The sequence below is a fragment of the Cimex lectularius genome, unplaced genomic scaffold (genome assembly GCF_000648675.2).
Source record: "Cimex lectularius strain Harlan isolate CLEC.00 unplaced genomic scaffold, Clec_2.1 scaffold279, whole genome shotgun sequence".
Taxonomy (NCBI): domain Eukaryota; kingdom Metazoa; phylum Arthropoda; class Insecta; order Hemiptera; family Cimicidae; genus Cimex; species Cimex lectularius.
The window spans coordinates 140,635-157,435 of record NW_019392827.1 but is presented as its reverse complement, the minus strand read 5'-3'; the positions used below and the strand labels follow the sequence as shown (position 1 = coordinate 157,435).

General features: G+C 33.9%; 2 protein-coding genes across 8 annotated transcripts in view; one reads left to right on the top strand and one right to left on the bottom strand.

Moving 5' to 3' along the window:
• The window catches only part of LOC106668455 (protein henna), a 33,038-nt gene extending 19,991 nt beyond the window's left edge, over positions 1-13,047 (bottom strand). Inside the window, exon 1 of the mRNA XM_014397283.2 lies at positions 12,952-13,047. Within this exon, the coding sequence (XP_014252769.1) occupies positions 12,952-12,981 (30 nt within the window). The 5' untranslated portion in view covers positions 12,982-13,047. The remainder of the gene's footprint in view (positions 1-12,951) is intronic.
• Positions 1-16,538, top strand: part of LOC106668523 — a 32,305-nt gene extending 15,767 nt beyond the window's left edge. For 2 of the 7 annotated variants that reach the window (XM_014397642.2, XM_014397473.2), the window contains 5 exons: positions 13,454-13,580; positions 15,218-15,307; positions 15,361-15,567; positions 15,934-16,009; positions 16,064-16,538. In XM_014397642.2, the coding sequence (XP_014253128.1) occupies positions 13,456-13,580; positions 15,218-15,307; positions 15,361-15,567; positions 15,934-16,009; positions 16,064-16,285 (720 nt within the window). In that variant the 5' untranslated portion in view covers positions 13,454-13,455 and the 3' untranslated portion in view covers positions 16,286-16,538. Of the gene's footprint in view, positions 1-2,637; positions 2,885-5,280; positions 5,579-12,083; positions 12,561-13,453; positions 13,581-15,217; positions 15,308-15,360; positions 15,568-15,933; positions 16,010-16,063 lie in introns of those variants that run through there. The other 5 variants (XM_014397713.2, XM_014397557.2, XM_014397399.2 and 2 more) reach the window with 5 other exon arrangements.
• The last annotated feature ends 263 nt before the right edge of the window (positions 16,539-16,801 follow it).

Genomic DNA, 16,801 nt, shown 5'->3' with positions numbered 1-16,801 from the left:
GTAACAACGAACAATAAAACTGCCAACGGAAAACATTAAAAAATTTTCTACTCATAAAGTACCTAGAAATTAATTCCAAGATGGATATAATTTATTATTAAAAAATATTTCAAAAATATACTTAAAAGCTTTTATGAAGTATTCATTTATAATGATATTAGTAATGGTAAAAGCTGATAAAGTCCTCAGTCACTCTATTTCGTCAATTTTGCAAACGGAAACTAGATGGACAGTCTAGCCAAATAGAGCTCTTTGAAAGGACCAATGAAATAATAAAGACTATGTTCATAGTGATATGAAGCAGCTAGTTCGCGCTAAAGTGCAGAAGTAAGGACATCATTGGCAGTCCACTTTTTGGAAAAGATGGTAGAAATGTACTCACGACGTTTTAGGCAGCGATCCGGATTTCGATAATTTTTTTTTTTTAATATTCGAGTATTAAATGGTAATCATCAGGTAGAAAATAAAAACACGTCTCTAAGCGTAAATTGGATGAATGCCTTGTAAATTCACCGCCATGCTAAGTTCCAATGTGCAGCTGGTTTTTCGTGTCGCTCAAATTTGAACGTGCGAAAAACCCGGATTATCCCACTAAATATTATGCGCATATATACTGTAGAAAAATATTTAATTATGATGGTTAGGAAGAAAATTTATCAAAACATCTTAACTTTATTTAAAACAATTAAGTTTAACAAACTTCTTCTTGCATTATTTTGAGCAAGACCAAATTAAATAATTTTTATAAAAACTTATGAATTTTTGATCTAGTTTAATTTGGTTTATATTAAAATAAGAATGGTGTAATTATCATAACGACAAAATTACATTTACATAGTTTGAAATAAATTACAAAAAATATGGGTGTCCTGTTCTGATCCTACTCGACGAAAATTGTGTAATTTTATTAGCAAAACCGTGAAATAAATTGTTAGTTAAATTTTATGAGCTAAACCATGTAATAAATTGTTTATTAAACTTAATTGCTTTAAATAAAGTTATTCCGGTGTTTTGAGAAATTTTCTTCTAACCATCATAACTAAATAATTTTTATCAAAACTCATGAATTTTTGATCTCGTTTAATTTGGTTTATATTAAAATAAAAATGTTGTAATTAATATAACGACAAAATTACATATACATAGTTTGAAATACACTACAAAAAATATGAGTGTTCTGTTCTGATGCTACTCGACGTAAATTGTGTAATTTTATGAGCAAAACCATGAAATAAATAATTAAATTTTATGAGCATAACCATGTAATAAATTGTTTGTTAAAGTTAATTGTTTTAAATAAAGTTATTCCGGTGTTTTGAGAAATTTTCTGGCTAACCATCATAATTAAGTAATTTTCATCAAAACTAATGAATTTTTCATCTCGTTTAATTTGGATTACATTAAATAGGAATGTTGTAATTAATATAACGACAAAATTATATGTACATAGTTTGAAATAAAGTACGAAAAATATGAGTGTCTGTCCTGACGCTACTCTTCGAAAATGGTGTAATTTTGTGAGCAACAAAACTAAACACCACACATTAAAATTTAAACTTTTTTCGGTCGATCTCAACATTAAGGATAAACAATATTAAAGGTTACGTTTATTATCGATAAAAAAATAGTTACAGCAGTTTCTTGCATTACACTACCATCAATTGATAAATTTTTAAGGGTTTCAATCACAATTTCTAATTGTTCAAGAGGAAAAAATGGAACATAAATCTGCCAATAAAGTGATTGATGTTGGGTACTCTCAACACGACACGCAAGAATGGCACAATTATATGAGAGTCCTGTTCTGAAGCTACTCGACGAAAATGGTGTAATTTTATGAGCAAAACCATGAAATAAATTGTTAGTTAAATTTTATGAGCAAAACCAAGAAATAAATTCTTAGTTAAATTTTATGAGCAAAACCATGAAATAAATTGTTAGTTAAATTTTATGAGTAAAACCGTGAAATAAATTGTTAGTTAAATTTTATGAACAAAACCGTGTAATAAGTTGTTATTCATTATATAAAAAATGGTGTTCCGGTGTTTTTATCACTTTTCTACCAAACCATTAAAATTATTTTTTAAAAATAAAATCTAATGAATATTTTTAATCTCGGTTAATTTGGTTTATATTAAAATAAGTATATTGTAATTAATATAAGGAAATAATACATATAGTTCGAATAAAAATATGAGTGCCCGGTTCTTTTGTCTTCGACTGTACTCGATGCTACTCGACGAAAATCTGGAAAGTGGGGATCGCAAAGGGTAGAATAGGGTAGCGTAGCATAGCATCCGCCAGATGTGCACGGGGGTAATACAATCTTATGGAAAATTGGACTTTGGATGCACGTCGGGTAGCGTCGCATAGCGTTGCATCGGGTGTGTTCCCCGATTTCACTTTCCAGACGTCACAAACTGGTTAAATAACTCCTCGAAATTTAATATCAAACAAAATAAAGGAGATTTTAAAATTAAAAACTTGTCGCATTGCTTTGTTTTTATGGGGTTGATGAGAAATTAATAATTAATCTATTCACATACTGTCTTTTTATGTCTTTTCTTTATTTCTAGCTAGTTATTTAAAAAGTGTAATTATGGTCAAATGTTCAATTTAAAAAAATTACCATTGTTGAACATCACGATTTCTTAATTATTATAGCTGTAGAAGATGGATATTGAGTCATTAGGTTTTGTTTTGTCAGTCGTTTTGCAGTCCAACCGAAACAGCTGAGATCTTTATTTTCTTTCTACCTTCGATCATGATTGAATTATAGTGAAAGTTTTTTTGCGTCGATTTTAAGAAGTATAAAAAGCAAAATTTTTTGACAGTTCAATTGACGCCCAAGAAAGACATGAATCCACAGCTCCAGTACTGAAAGGTAGAGTGTATTTTTTTACAACTGTGAATAAGTAAGGTTGATAAAATTTAAGCCTGTTCTGTATAAATAAAATTATATATCAGAAAGTTGGATCTTATTTTAACAAAACTTAAGTTGTTTTTCGTGTCATTAGATTTTTTTAAATGTTTTAATATTCCTCAATGGTTGTATTAATTCTTTGATTTAAGGTTTATATGTAAACACACATAACTCACAAATCCTAATAATTTTTATATAGCCATTAGCGGATTGTACCAATGATGGACAAGATAATAGATGAGCTAAGTATAAGTTTAAGTTTTAGCTAGGTCAGGGGTAGTACTGGGTGAGGCTTTCAGTCTTCTGTTTGTACCGATTTTTTATTGGACAAAGCTGCTGGATTTATTCCTTTTAAAAATCCTAAAAACCATCGGCATAAAGCTAATCTTGCCATTTAAGAAAATCATACAAACCATTCACCTACTTCAACAATAGACTCCTATCAGCTTTTTTGAAGGTTTTCTACCAAAATCGGCCATCTTCCGGATTTTGTAAGAAATTAGCGCAGGCATTGATAAATTTAGATTGGACGGGCATCAAAACTTCTAAAGTGGTGGCTTATTTTGATATCTTACAGTTTGAGTTTGTATTTAGGGACGATTCGAACGAAAAGTACTGTCAGGCGACGCATCAGGGTATCAGGTCGAGACAAGCTGTTGGATTTTGTTTATTCTATACAAGAACGATGACTTGTTTAATCGAAGGTGGTATTTTCCTTTCAAAAATCGTATACTTTCGACTGGAAAATGCTGTCAGAAGGCGTATCGGAGACATAAGAAGGTCGACGGACGGAGCTGGTTTCCATTTCTCTAGTTTTCTGGGATTCGTTTGTAGTGAACAGTAGTGACGTCTTGATCAGACAGTCATTTTTCCATCTATTCAGACAATCCATGACGAGCTATAAAATTCCAAATGTTTACGGTTACTTAGGGCCAGAAATGTCCACCTATCATCAATGATAACGATTTCTGTGGGTTTGGAACAAATTTTTCCAGACATGCCAAACATTTAGAAAATTTGGATTGAGCCTCGTATCGAGTATTCTAGACATCAAGTCTTCTAAGATGTCGCCTCCCTTTGATAATTTTAATCCTTAAATAATTAAAAGCCATTTTATCGATCTTACGACCAGAATTAAATTTAAGTACTATTTGACCGGAAAATATTGTCGGTTGGCGTATTAGGGTTAGCTGGCGTATAAAAAATGGTGTTCCGGTGTTTTGATCACTTTTCTACCAAACCATTAAAACAATTAAAAAAAAACTAATGAATTTTTGAGCTCGGTTAATTTGGTTTATATTAAAATAAGTATATTGTAATTAATATAAGGACAATAATACATATAGTTCGAATAAAAATATGAGTGCCCGGTTTTTTGTCTTCGACTGCATTCGATGCTCCCCGACGAAAATCTGGACGGGGGGAGGGAATCGCAGAGCGTAGAGTAGCGTAGCGTTGCATAGCATCGGGCAGATATGCACGGGGTAATACAATCTTATGGAAAATTGGACTTTGGATTTGCGTCGGGTAGTGTGTTCCCCGCTTAAAGCTCTCTTTTGAAGTCCTCAATAAGGAGCATCAACATTAAAAAATAAAAGCAGAGGCTGCCCAGAATTGCTAGGCCATTAGCGCAGGGAAATAGAAGAGCAATTTATCGATAGAGCCTGGGTAAGGTCGGATTTGCCGAATCGTTATCAATCTCAACAAATGAGCCATTAAAGATTTCGATTAATGGACAGACGATTTTAGTAGATTTAAAAGTCGCAAAACATTCTCTTTAAAAGTTCATCATAATATAAACAAGAGGATCCTCTGTACAAACCTACGTCTTTGTCTTACTTTTTTTACTGTGTGATTTCCTCTTGAGATCTTCTGGGTGGTGTCACCTACAGTTTGAGTCGTTTCCCGGACCACTGAAAGAGACGCGTCTCAGTTTCTAAAGCAGCGAGAACAGGCATAGCAAAATTACGTGGCAATAAAAAATTGTTCTAGGTTTCATCTTTTACTACTACATTAAATTCACTAATTTCGTGGTCCGCTTGACCAATTAATACATTACAATTAATTAAGGTTTTTAGTTGAGATGAAAAAAAATTAATGGCACGAGCGGGATTCGAACCCACCATCTTCGGCTAGATACGGCGCTGCTCTACCACTTGAGCTATCGTGACCTCGATCCACTCGGACATCAACGGAAAACTCATAAGGTAGGGTTGAGATAGGAAGTTGATGTCCGAGTGGATCAAGGTCACGATAGCTCAAGTGGTAGAGCAGCGCCGTATCTAGCCCAAGATCGTGGGTTCGAATCCCGCTCGTGCCATTAACTTTTTTTCATCTCAACTAAAAACCTTAATTAATTGTAATATTTTACTACTACGTTTTCGAACAAAACAATTCTTTACAAAACACTTCTGAGGATTCATAGCTTGCTAAAAAGCCAGGTTAAATATATTTTACAAAAACGGATCCTGGTTAAAGCGATAATTTTTCTTGACAACCGGGCTTCACCCGCGTTAGGTGGGAAGCAGATAGCAGTTATCAGTCCTCGATCATCGCTGGCCTGGAACTAGTCGAACAGTTAAATATATGTGTGCAGTACTCGCAAGCTAAACAGCACCATGATTTTCAAAAGGGGTCTCATGATACAACTCAAATGTAAGTGCTTGCTCGCCATTTTTATAGAATGAGAAGATATTTTCTCTCCATAACCAAATGTACGAAATCAAAAATTAATGATGTACATGAACTATTATGACAACTTGGATAATAACGTATATAAAATACATTAATACATAAATTTTTAAGTTATGGACGTTTAAAAATTAATTACCTCACCATAAAAAAATGGATACACGTCAATAATCGTAAAAAAACCTTTTATCAAAAACAAACAGATAGCGTACATCTATTTAAAAAAAAATTCTCCCGGTTATCGTTTAACGCTAATTGGTACTTTACAACGTGATAAGTGGCATATTGCTCAAAACCCTGCAGTTCTTTTCCCGTAGGTTCTCTATGTCTTTCATCAATGAGATGTTTTCAAATTCCAGGGAATCCTTTGAAACCATCGGCAAACCCACAAAGTTTGTCCAGCCAGTTGAATAATGTATATTTATTACCCTTATCTTCTGGAGATCCTAAATAAACTTAAATGGACAATTTAGATTCAGGCTGATGTTATCAACTGAACCATAACTATTTTAACTAATAGTTGATGACATAACTGACAACTTTCACTTCAAAAGTCAGACTTGGTAAAAAAAAGCCTTTGACATTGTCTACATTCCTATCTCAAAAAATAGGACAACTTCGATAACATCTCTTCCAGCTCTTATCACCACAACATTTTTCAAGGTTACAAAATCGGGTATAGAAGTTTTTTTAATATATTTTTGTATAATATACAATTAGAGAAATATTTATTTGTGTAATAAATAATAAACTAATTATTTATTGGTCATGTTTGCCTCCACCTTGCAAAAACACTAGTTACCCTTTAAGATTTTTCTTATACAAGGTGTTCGGCTACTCGTACAAACTTTTCCAGTAGATTCTACATTCAAAATGGAACCAAAAAGTCCCAATTAACTATGGTCCGAATCTCCAACAGATTCGGAGTTATTATTCTTTTTCTGATTTTTCAAAACTTTACGCCCTTACTTCACATAAACAATGATAACTCCAAAACTAAAAGGTTTTGGACAAATCCGCTGATACCGTTGAAAACTACTTTAAATTTCTAATAAGATGCGATCAAAACTAAATTTGTAAACTTTGATGAAATAAACGTGTTGGTAGCCAGATCTTTGAAAAACAATTATTTTTTCAATGTTGAAAAACTTACTATACAGACCAGCAAATTTCAGAAAACGTACTCCATTTAATATCCTTTTTTAGTGGTGTAATTTATTTTTTAATTGCTTTTTTCAAAAATGAAGAAATTGATGGAGCAAAGGAAAAAACCGTGGTTGACGGATTGGTAAGGTGGAAAATAATAAATAAAAAACTTAAGGGAATTTTGAATGAATTTATTAAACTTTTTTTTAATTTGGGTTCGATACGTTCGGAAAGATAAATAATAACAAAAAAGTTTTGAATCTTAAAACTCTTTTATTCCGGGGAATAAAATTCAATAATCCTTTAATCAAAGTAGCAGTCGTGTTGGCAAATAAGTAAACACTTGCACTATTTAGGTTTCGAACCCAAATTTAAAAAAAATTTTAATAAATTAATTCAAAATTTCCTTAAGTTTTTTTAAAAATTTTCCATCTTACCAATCTGTCAGCCACGGTTTTTTCCTTTCCGCCCATCAATTTCTTCACCTTTGAAAAAGTAAATGGAGTTGCGTTTTCTGAAATTTGCTGGTTTCTAGGTTTGGAAATGGTAGTTTAGAATCACCATAGTAAGTTTGTCAACTTTGAAAAAAAAAAAAAAAAATATTTTTCAATGTTCTCTCTACTAAAACGCTTATTTGGCGAACATTTACAAGTTTAATATTGATCACATCTTATTGGAAGTTTAACATAATTAACGAAATAAATAACAAACATCTCAGAGTTGCAACAATTAATATAATGTGGTTTTACCAAAAAGTTTTATTCGCGGGTTTTGTGAGGTGCAAAAAATGAATATGAACATTTTTCCTGATAAAAAAAAATATATTTTTTAACCTACTTTGGCTACGTCGTTCAGTCACAATTTATGTATTTTAATATCCTACAATATCGAACGACGTAGAGTTAAAATATTTTTTAGAAACAGAGTTGATATTCGTTTTTCACCCCCCCCCCAAAAAAAAATGCAAATTTTTAGTAAAATCAAAAAATCATTTTTTATTCGAAAATCATAAAAATAGTGATAAGACTTCACTGATCCACAGGAAAATTTACAGGGCTTTAAAATTTATAAACCTAAGTAAAGGCACAAATCTGACCTTTGTAAATAAATCAATACTAAAGATATGAAATAAAATATTTAAGGAGGTTTTTATGATTTCGTCCCTTTCTAACTTATAATAACTTTCCAACTATTGTAAAAACTTTGTATTGATATAGAATTCAGGAAAGTTATAAGTTGTCAAGTGGAAGAATAGGCATAGGAGAAAAAAATTAGACAGATCCAGCTCAAACATTTTTAATTTTTGATTGCTACAAACGTTCGCGTTTAAGGTCTTTAAAGAATGCTTAAAAAATCCGATTTTTTTCAACAAATAAATCTTTATACAAATAGATTTGATAATGGTGGGGTGAGTATGGGTTTGAATCTTTCCCAAAGATAGTTCTTACTCATAGTTGGTTGTTGTCAATGATCCGGCTTTCGAGCATTAAGCGAGGAACACACCCTATGCAACGCTATGCGACGCTACCCTACGCCTTGTCACGTTTTGGTAGGGTGTGCACATCTATGCGACGTCAAGAGCACGCCATGTACAGTCACACAGCGTGTATCACAAATCAGTATCACTATCGCAACGCCTTTTTGTGTTCTTAATGCATTATTTTGAGCAAAACCATGTAATAAATTGTTAGTTAAATTTTATGAGCACAACCATGTAAAAGTTATTCCGGTATTTTGATAAGTTTTCTTCCTAACCATCATAATTAAATAATTTTTTATAAAGAATCATGAATTTTTGATCTCGTTTAATTTGGTTTATATTAAAATAAGAATGTTGTAATTAACATAACTACAAAATTACATATACAAAAAATATGAAAGTCCTGTTCTGACGCTACGCGACGAAAATGGTGAAATTTTATGAGCAAAACCATGAAATAAATTGTTAGTTAAATTTTACGAGCAAAACCGTGTAATAAATTGTTAAATTCATTATATCAAAAAATGGTTTTCCGGTGTTTTGCTAAATTTTCTACCAAACCAATAAAATTAATTAAAAAAAAAAAAAATAAATAAATTTTTGATATCGTTTAATTTGATTAATTAATTTGTTGTAATTAATAAAATGACAAAAAAATATGAGTCACCGGTTCTTTTGTCTTCGACTGTATTCGATGCTACTCGACGAAAATGTGGACAGTGGGGATCGCAGAGCGTAGAGTAGGGTAGCGTTGCATAGCATCGGGCAGATGTGCCCGGGGTGCATCTTATGGAAAATTGGATTTGGGATTTGCATCGGGTAGCGTCGTGTAGCATCGTGTAAGTGTGTTCCCGGCTTTAAACGCTCATCATCAAATTGAAGGAGTCAGAAGGAGAATCAGAAGGAAAGACACGTGTCTCGACATGAATTATCTGTAAGAGTTTAGTGATCGACCAGTTGTTAAATGTAGAAGTGGATAAGGAATGAGGTCTCTTGGGACTTTCCGACTTAAGGGATGGCGAAAAGGGATAAAAGAGGTGGCCACCAGGTCTTCTGCACCTCAACGTTGATAAATGTTATGGGTTATTGGATATTATTAAATCAACTATATTTGTGTATTTCCTTCTGTCATTTATTTGAAGCATCCTTTTCACTCACTGTCCTAACGGTCATCTCCGTTTTTGCCCTTTTCTTTGAAACAGCCTTTTCCCCTTGAATTATATCTTTAACAGACATGATCAGATATATTGCGATTCTCTGTTTTTAAAACTCAGTGGCCAGCTTTAGGTTGTTAATCAACCTCCATACCGTTGCCCACGGCTCCTTGGTGTAGGATCTTGCTTGCGGCTTTTCTTCTCCTAGTAGCAAGAGTCTACACTCACATACGCCCTCACAGAAACATAAAACGCAGTATCTAAACAGTGTTTCTTCTGTTTGTACTCCTATCCGGTGCATGTGCCTGCTTTGGTTGTAGTGCCGTGTCAGTAGTCCAACCAGAATTTTGGTTCTGTTGCGGTTAGTAATTCCTTTGTTAATCTTGCGTGTGTACCTTCTATGAATCTCTTCGCATGCATCATGGTTGAGGTATTGTTCCACCATATGAACTCATAAAGGATCCATTTTTGGATGTATCCTTTTTTGTGTCAAGATGGCCACAAAAGGGTTCAGTGCCTAGACTTAGGCTCCTTTTTTTTGGCCAGCATGGTCATTTTCATTGCCTCTATGTCCCGCATGCCCAGGGACCCTGTCAGGGTCAGGTCATTGGTGTCACTGACTTCTATTCCATACAATTCCAGAACGTGAGACTAAGGCATTATGTGCCGCCTGGCTTAGAGAAAATGACTAACTTCCCAGAGTGCATTCCTACCCTCTTTTATTTCTCTGGCACAGGGTTCAATTCCTATGATTCGAGACATGAAAATTGTAGTTTACTTACCTAATTTTCATGTCTGCCCGGTCTTCGGATTCATCCCGACAAAAGCCCCCCCGTATTTTTCTATTTAGTATCATCAGAAAAAGTTTCATGAAAATTGCGATCCCACCCTGGTTAGAAGAAATGCAGAGACTTTCTTCAAATGTTTAAAAAAAAATCTTTGTTTTGAAGTGATATTTCTATTATTTTGTTAATGTATTCCTTGGTGAACCGGTTCCTGGCAGCCTTCCATTTGTTGACCGTAAAGTTTCAAAAAATAAAAACAACGTTGGAATTTATATTGCGTATTGCGAAATGCATCCAGATATTCGTGTTTTTCTTCTTTTGTATTTAGACGATATATTTGAAAACTTGGTTCCGAATATTTTTTATTGACAAGTTGAAAGGATAGTTAACTGCAGAATTCCTGAAGAAAAATGTCTATAAGTTTTGTTTTATGATTATTTGGAGATGTGAGATACGGTCTGGTGTGACGTAGGTTTTAGAAAATTTTCTTTATCGTGCCAACGTTTCGATTTTTATTTAGATCATCTTCAGGGCTCAAAGTGTTTGTTTTCCGTGTAGATGTGTCATTACTTGAGAGCGCCCAACTACGTACGGACACCAAGCAAAGAGCATTCTGAAGGACATCGCCACAATGAAAAGAAACTTGCATCGGCTATCAATTAGAGAACTTTTTTGTTGAAATGCAGACAAGGGCACTCTCAACATGGCACACAATAATGACACACCTACACGGAAAACAAACACTTTGAGCCCTGAAGATGATCTCAATAAAGATCGAAACGTTGGCACGATAAAGAAAATGTTTTTCCAAAACCTACGTCACACCACACCGCATCTCACGATCTCCAAATAATCATTAACTAACGGCCACTAAACACCACACATACCGTTTATTGTAAATGTAATGGAATTTAAATAACACACGCAGACACACACCATCACCACCACCACCACCGACACACACACACCACACAAAGCGGATTGAGAAGAGTCGCACAGTCTCATTCTCATGGGTTAGGGCGCACATGGGCTGCGGGAAATGAGATTGCTGACCAAATGGTTAAGGCTGCTTTCCAAAACTAAGACTTGCCATTTGCATATTCAATGGTCCCTCTATCTGCAGTTAAGAGATAGCTGAATCATCGCAGCTTGGCTAGATGAGGAGAAATTTGGTGTAACTATCCAGGGACGACTGGCCAGAGAATTCTTTCCATCGGTCTCATGCCGCTTACAGAAGAGCCATCTGCGAATGGAATACAGGCTTACTCAAATCCAGACGGGACATGGAAATTTGGCGTTGTATTTCTTTCGCTTTTATATTATCCCCGACCCAGCTTGTTCTTGAAGTCGGGCGCCTCCTCAGACGGTGGATCACCATCTTCTGGAGTGCGATGCAGTGACGGCTTCCAGTTGTTGCAACACAGGTGACCCGGGCTTACGTTGGCCAACAAAGTCATACTTTTTGGAGACGGAAATGCTACCGTACTTTATGAAGTTGGTGTCGGGAATAATGGCGTTCATAAATAATTAACACATAATTGTAAATAATATTGAAGAGTTAAAGAAAAGTTAATTTAATTGTGTTATTCATTATTAGGAGTTAATATAATATTGAGCTAAAAAAAATCCATAGTATTACTTTATTTTTATATTGTAAATATGCTTTGTAAATTTTAATTATGTTATTGTTATTATGTTTAATTCATGTAATACCTAATGTAGTGGGCCATGAACAAATTGAAAAAAAAAAAAAATAAAATAAAAAACAACACACACACACACACACACACACACACACACACACACACACACACACGCACGCACGCACGCACGCACACACACACACACACACGCACATACGCACGCACGCACGCACGCACGCACGCGCACAGTGTATGGACTGATTACATTTTATACTTATTTTGAACGAGGACTTTGGGTTATTACTGAGGTCAGAAAGGAAAAGAAAACCGACGAATTGATCTTCCGATTCGAATCTACGATGTTCTTGTATGTCATTACTAATTACGCAATTATTTGGCCCAATTGATAAATAATTTGAAAAAAAATTCAGATTGTAAATAGAATGATTAAAAGATTCAAGAGATACTGATTTAAACTATTTTTAATTTCCACAGTAGTTAAAAAGTACAATACAACCGTTATAAAGATTGATTAATAATGTAAATATAACAAATCGTTAAGTTCTGGTAGTTTGTAGTTGTGTTTTATATTTCTTTGTTGGCTTAAAGTTCATTTTTCATTGTGATGTCTGATAAAAACGAATTTCCGAATTGATTTAAGTACCTGGCTGTATTACAAATAAGTAAATATTAATCGCGATGTAGATGTATGACAATGGCTTTATTGTACATAATCAGGTATGAAATTCATCATTTTCTTGAATTTATCTAGTTTGCAAAACAGCTTTTTTGACCATTTATATAAATTCTACAGTGTTAGTATTTGCTTTAATGAAATTAGTATTCACAAGGAAATATAGGTCAAAAGTTTTAAAAGATCGATTGAAATAATTGATTACACCAAGTACAAACTTGCTGAAAATGAATAACTGAATGACAGTAGAAAAATAGATTGGGAAGCACTTCGCTTTTGACATTTTCACCAGGGTCATCAATTTCCCGAGGTGGTGTTTGCCCTCGAGCCCCTTCGAGGCATGACGATCACAATCTTTGGAAAACCATTAGCGCGATCATTTAATCATTTAGAATTTTGTTAAGCCGTCGCTAAGGAGACGAATTGAGTGTTTACCTGGGTTTGAACGGCAGTTGGTCCTTCCATGTCTTCCGTGTCTTCTCGGATAATTGGCCTTGCTCTGGAGGGTCCCGACTTCTTTTATATACCCTTGCCCGGATCGCGTCCCCTCCTCGCATTCTCCGTCTCCGGGACCTGTTGCCGATCTGGCCGTGAAATAAGGCGATTTTTATTATCTAGAGGGCTGGAAAACAATTAAATCAGTGTCAGTTATGAGGGGAACTGTGGAGATAGGTTTCTTGTTCATTTCTTTTAAAATATTCTATTGTTTTATGTTGTCTCAAGCCACTATAGGCTTTCCATTTAGGACTGTAATTTTAATAAATAAATAAAACATTAATTAAATAGACCTCACAATACGTAACTGTAGGCTATAAACACAACATAAACTGTAAACAGGTCCAACAACTCTTTAAAAAAATATTATTCATACTAATTGTACATTGCAAACAATCTATTTCATAAGAACTCTTATTAACAAAATTGTCTGTCATTGCAGACATGTTGGTAAAGTCGGTCTCAGGAGCCATTCTCTGCAGGAAGATGAGAACCCACCTCAGGATTACATTAACAATATCTTTCACGATATTCTTCCTTCTCTACAAGATCAACAAAAATCAAAAAAGGTTTGTCACTAAGAATATTATGAGGTGAAATCTGCAAGGGGATGGACCTGTAGCTTGATCAACTACCATCGTTCCGGCTTGCAATCTTTCTGTCCAATAAATTTCTCATTTCCACAAAATTGACTAACCAGGAATATTTCAAACTGCTGAAATAAAAAAAAAAATAAAAAAATAAAAAAAGACCAGGATGATCGGAGGTGATCAAGCTTCAACCTTTATTCATACTAAGATCTGCCAGGTGATGAGTATAGCTTGATCATCTATAGTCATTCTCATCTGCATATTCATGCAGATTTTGTTAGTAAGATACATTTCTCATTCAACAAGATGGATTAACTAACGAGGAATATTTCAAAATGCTGAAATGCACCTGGACTTCAAAACCAGGATGATCAGAGATGATTAAGCTTCTTATACATAGGGTGCCGTATTATTCTGTCACCATGGGAAAAACAACGCTCTCACTGCAATTTTCTAATTAAAACGAATTCCTTGGTAAACATTGAAAGAATTTAATTACAACTATGCAATGTGAAGGTATTAATGAATAAACATTTTGACAAACAAAAAAATTGATTTGGGATTGATGTAAATTTTAGTCTTGATATGGCCAACTGAAGTCCCTCGTGTAATTTCATGATGGTATCTTGTTGAACATAAATATTTCAAATGATGTCATATATTCTTGAGATAATATCATTTACGATATTGTATATCATTTTCGTTAAATGTTTACTAACAAATCTGTAACAAATTACATGTGATAATCATGTCAGTACAGGCGATAAATATCCACCTGGAATTGTGTGATTTGGTTACTACATTGTGACTGAAGGCGATTCGAAAACTGCATTTGAATTTGAATTAACTAGAAAACTAAGAAAATGGCATCAGAGAGCATTTAAGCATGTGCTGTTTTTCCTATGCCCCTGTATATATTTACAGGTGTGATCTGGAAGGGGACAAGCCTGTAGCTTGATCAGCTTCAATCATTCTGGTCTGTAAATTCTTGCATTCTCAAAAGTTTTACCTGTCAGATGCATTTCTCATTTAATGGGATTGACTAACCAGGAATATTTCAAAACGCTGAAATGCATCTAAAAACAGATAGACCTGGAATATCAAAGACATACATATACATACTAGAAGGTGATGAACCTGTAGCTTGATCAACAAGCGAGTCCAGTATGATCAAAGGTGATCAAGCTTTTTAAGGTTATACCCCGCTTTACAAAAACAAAGCCCACTTTGAAATTTTTATGTATTTTCCTTTGCTAAGTGTAATGTTCAGTAAAACCAATAATAATATTATATTACAAATGTTTACTAAACAATTTTGTTTAGTGTGAATTACTGAAACATTTTGTAAAAAACATGTTTGCATAAATCTAAAAACATTAATTGCAAAATTAAAAATGTTTAATATATTTTCGCATTTCTTGGGCCTGCCAAACTAGGTATAATTGGGTTGTTCAAGCAATATACACATACACACAGAATAATCCTTCAAATAACAAAATTTAACTATTATCTCTGTTTTTTGATCCAATGACTTTGAGGAAAGGGAATCATTTAATATCTTAGTACATAATAAATATATATATCATCATATCATAGTTATACATTTCTGTTTATAGGCAACTGTTTGATGCATGCCCTGACAAGTCCCTCATGACTTTTCAAGAAGAAAGCCTTGCAAGGATACCAGATTTGATCCACTTCTACAGGTTGGCTCGGTCGGTGAACAGTTGAACAGCACTTAACAAGAGTTCGGTTGCAGAAACTACACCGAAGCAGGTAAGATATCAAAGAGCGAGTTGATCTGCATAAAAGCTGCATTGCACAAACACAACCGAGTCTATATCCACTCAGAAAACCCGTTGGCGACTGGTGAAGTGTTAAGACGTGCAAATTTCAGCCAAGATTCGCTTACTATCCGCCTTGCTTCGAAATCAATACAGCTACCTATAGTTGTAGACATATTGTGGTAAGAATTTTAATTTTTTAATTTAACTGTTACTATTTTATACAATATACACAATACTTGAAGAAATAGTTCCCTAAAGAACTTTTCTCTGAATGATTAATTGCATTGCGAAGAAATGTTATGAATAAGGTACAGAGGAAGCGACTTATTAATTAATTAATTGTGCAGCTTGATCATCTATAATCATCCCAACTTGACTGATTATCAGTGATGATCAAGTCAACTCATATTCAATAATTGACATATCACATTGTCTTAACATAGTAACTATAAAAATTTATCAGTATTGATGATTAATAATGAAAAAAATCAGTTTTAGCTTAGAAAAACCAAACGAAACTAAAAAGGTAATCAAATCTTTCACAGGAATTATGGAGGTATTTTTCTACAAAATGATGTCTACCTTATACAAAGGTTGGATGATCTTCGATTCCACAGCCAGGTAATTTTTTAGGATCTTCCTAAATGCCAGATGTTGATATTTATATATTTTTAGGTAAAGACAACTGACGGCAGCATTATTGCTGCGAACAAATACGACATCAGGACTGGCTGGTTTTTAGATTCTCGCTGGTATAAGGTGGACGGTGTGGTGCTGGAGCGAGATTGGGGAGCACTTTATCTAAAAGAAGTGCTCCGTACTTGCACCGTAAAGGCTGTCAAGCTCAGTGACGGCCAGCGACTGAGCAGATTATCCTGGATTAGGATTGTCAATTGAAGAAGAAAGGAGATACACTGTGAAGATTCACCACCAAAAGGGGATTAAAGCAATGATTTCTTTTTGAAACCAGAAATCAGCAGATCTGAAATGAATTGAAGGAGTTTTTTCAATTACAAATTATTCTAAAACACTCCTATTTGGCGTTTTGTACTTATTTTCAATGTTTTAGTGTGGGACTGAAAATTAATGAATAATACTGAATTCTGATTTTGAAGTTAAGTACTTTTATAATAAAAATTGTAATGACGTGCATGTGTAATAATTTTTTATTTTGAGTTTTCAATGTTGCTAAATAATTATTTTAAAATAATTTTGCGGGTGTGATTCTCTGTTTTGTCTGCAGGGTGATGAACCTGAAAATTGGTTGTTCCCGATTCTTTTGGTCTCTCTCTCTCTCTCTCCTCTTCATAGCAGACACACTGAACATGGTGAAAGCCAAAATGCGTTTGATATACCAATCCAGCTATAATTTATTATCAGGGGATTGCAACAACGAATAATATATACTTATGA